The sequence below is a fragment of the Galeopterus variegatus genome, unplaced genomic scaffold (assembly GCF_000696425.1).
Source record: "Galeopterus variegatus unplaced genomic scaffold, G_variegatus-3.0.2 Scaffold3192, whole genome shotgun sequence".
Taxonomy (NCBI): Eukaryota; Metazoa; Chordata; class Mammalia; order Dermoptera; family Cynocephalidae; genus Galeopterus; species Galeopterus variegatus.
Genome location: NW_007729303.1, coordinates 80,381 through 83,103, shown reverse-complemented (window position 1 = coordinate 83,103; position 2,723 = coordinate 80,381). Strand labels below are relative to the sequence as shown.

The 2,723-nt window shown below is 36.5% G+C and overlaps 1 protein-coding gene across 1 annotated transcript in view; it reads left to right on the top strand.

Annotated features, from left to right (window-relative positions):
• The window catches only part of RSL24D1 (ribosomal L24 domain containing 1), a 37,699-nt gene that overhangs the window by 4,292 nt on the left and 30,684 nt on the right, over nt 1-2,723 (top strand). The window contains exon 2 of the mRNA XM_008584267.1: nt 1,855-1,968. Within this exon, the coding sequence (XP_008582489.1) occupies nt 1,855-1,968 (114 nt within the window). The remainder of the gene's footprint in view (nt 1-1,854; nt 1,969-2,723) is intronic.

The window sequence follows — 2,723 nt, the reverse complement described above, 5'->3', positions numbered from 1 at the left end:
AGAAATGGGGATATTTTCGGGTTTATCTAGTATGTATTAAACTTAGGAGGCTTTTACTTAAAAAGGTAATAGAATTTTGGGCTGAAAATAGTCAGAGTTTACCAATAATGATTTTATAGTGGGATACCCAAGGAGACTACAGTACTTCTCATATTTTCTAGTTGATTTGAAATTAACTCAAAGACACACATATGCTTTCACTGAAGTCTCTTAGGAGGGGGCTCTCCAGGAGGTGTGGGCCTAGGTCAGATTACACTGGTATTGATAGTTTCTAAGAAAATGGTCACTATGTATGGTGACTTGCTTGAAGTTCTCCATAGAACAAAGTGTATATAAAGTGAAAACTATTATGATTTGTGATACATACACAGGCATACTTAGTTCAAAATGTTTTTACTGTTCATTTTGACCTATTTTATTATACGTCACACCTTCTACGTGTGATAATTCAACTTTATTTTCTTTTTAAAAAAATTATATATTTTTATTGAAGCATATTTGATTATACATATTTTTTGGGTACAACGTGTTGATTAAATCAATATCATTAGCATATTCATTATTACAAATCATAATTATTCTTTATACCCCTTATCTAATTTCTCCCCATCTCCCCCTTCCCTCTCCCTCCACCTCTAATAACCATAGATTTGTTCTCTCCTGAAAGATTAACAGTTTCTCTGTTGATTTGTTGCCTAGATGATCTGTCCAATGCTAAGAGGAGGATGTTCAGGTCTTCCATTATTATTGTAAAGCAGATGCTTCTTCTATTACTTTGGAGTGGGCTTATGTGGAGAGAAATGTCGTCTTCTTTTTCTGGTCTCTACTGGTGACTCTCCTTGTGTCAATGCAGTCGAGTGTCTTTTGGGCCACCTGCACTGTGGCTGTGGCTACTGTTGTAGAATTGAGCTGCTTTTGTGGCAGCTGTGGCTATGGCGGTGGCTGTGATGGGCCACCTGTGTGGAAGTGGTGTTTTTGGCGGGCTCCTTGCCTGATTGCAGGTGGGGAGGCGGCCATCACCTCCTTCCTCAGGACCCCGGGTGTGCTCTGTTGCTTGCTTGGTTATGGGTGGAGGGGGCGGCCCTCAGCATTCAACTTAATTTTCTTTGCCAAGATCCATAAACCTCACATTTCTTCCAGTGACCTACAAAAATGGCAGTGTGTTCTTAGACTTTACAAAGTAATAAAATAATGTTCAAAAATGAGTTCTAATAAGCCATTTCAGGAACATATTGAAGCATCATTAAGTTGTAAGTTAGCATTATTAAAGGTTTACATCTTCTGGGTTGAAGGTGGAGAATTAAAGTAGTAAAGGATCTTATTAGTAAATCTATGAATAAATACTTTAGAAAACATCTGTTGCCAGAGTTAGCAGCTTTATAAATTACTTTGTGCTTTTAACAAGAAGGAAGGATGGAAAGATTCAAAGGAGGTTTCACAATGGTTGTCTGAAGCTTTTACTCCCACTGAGGAATATAGAAAGTGAATTTTGAGAGTTATTCTGAATTGAGAAGGGACTTAAGTAAATGCCTTTAAAACTATTCCCTTTAGTCAAGATCATTATAAGGTTTTGCTGTTATTCTACGAAAATGATTAGTAGTTTTTAACCATATTTTCAGGGCATTTAGCCTTTACTTGGTATGGCATTTGATAGTCAAAAGATAGTTTAATTTCCATTTAATCTGATAATGTTCCACACATTTCTAGATGGTGATGTAAGTAGAAGGAATTGTGAATGAGAACCATTGTCATTTCTTAAGAATTTACAGTATTTTTTGTCTGGAGTGGTAACATCTTATCATATAAAACTTTTTAATGTTGACTTTTCAATATCTTAACTTACTTTTCTTGTAGGTATTTAGATTCTGTAAATCCAAATGTCATAGAAACTTTAAAAAGAAGCGCAATCCTCGCAAGGTCAGGTGGACTAAAGCATTCCGGAAAGCAGCTGGTAAAGAGCTTACAGTGGTGAGTACAGTTAGCTCTCAGTATAGTTTTTACAAAATTTTTCAAAATTTTAATTTTTGGGGTAGAGTATGTAATTTAAGTAACCATAGTAAGGCTTACTATAACATGATTGATGAGTGGTTTATTTGTATTTGGCTATGGATATAATCTCACTCTCACATGGTTCTGAAAACCATAATTCTGTAGAATTCCTAAAAAGAAAAAATTCCCCGTCTAGTTTTGTAGAAGTGATTTTTCTTATTCCCAAAAAACTATTTTTAGCTCACACAAAGAGAGAAATCATTTAAGTGGATTGGGGTGAAGGTGGAAATTGCTACTCAGGGATTTCGAGAGGAAGTTAAGGGATTAATTAAAGGATTCTGGAACAGCAGTGAGGGCTCAGATGAGATTTGTAATAAACTTGTTTATCAGTTTTTAGATTTCCTTAGCAGGATTTTATGTCTGAGAGCAGAGAAATTAATTAGTAGTGTTGGTGTTAGGAGGAATAGTGGGAAGTCAAGGGGTGAGGAAAATTGTGGTGAGCCCTTATCATCATATTGCTATTATTGAATTGATATAAGGGTCTTTTGAAGCTTGTCCGCATTCGATCCCTGTAAAGAGAGGAGACGAAAGCTGCAGCACAGGCTCCTTTTGAGGGAGGAAGATCTTTAAACTGTCTCCTCCCTCCATGGCTTCTTTTCTGTTGCTCCACTGCTTACAGGCAGTATCAATAAGCATTTGCCATGAAGCCCTTTCCTTTCCTGGCCTCCTTAATA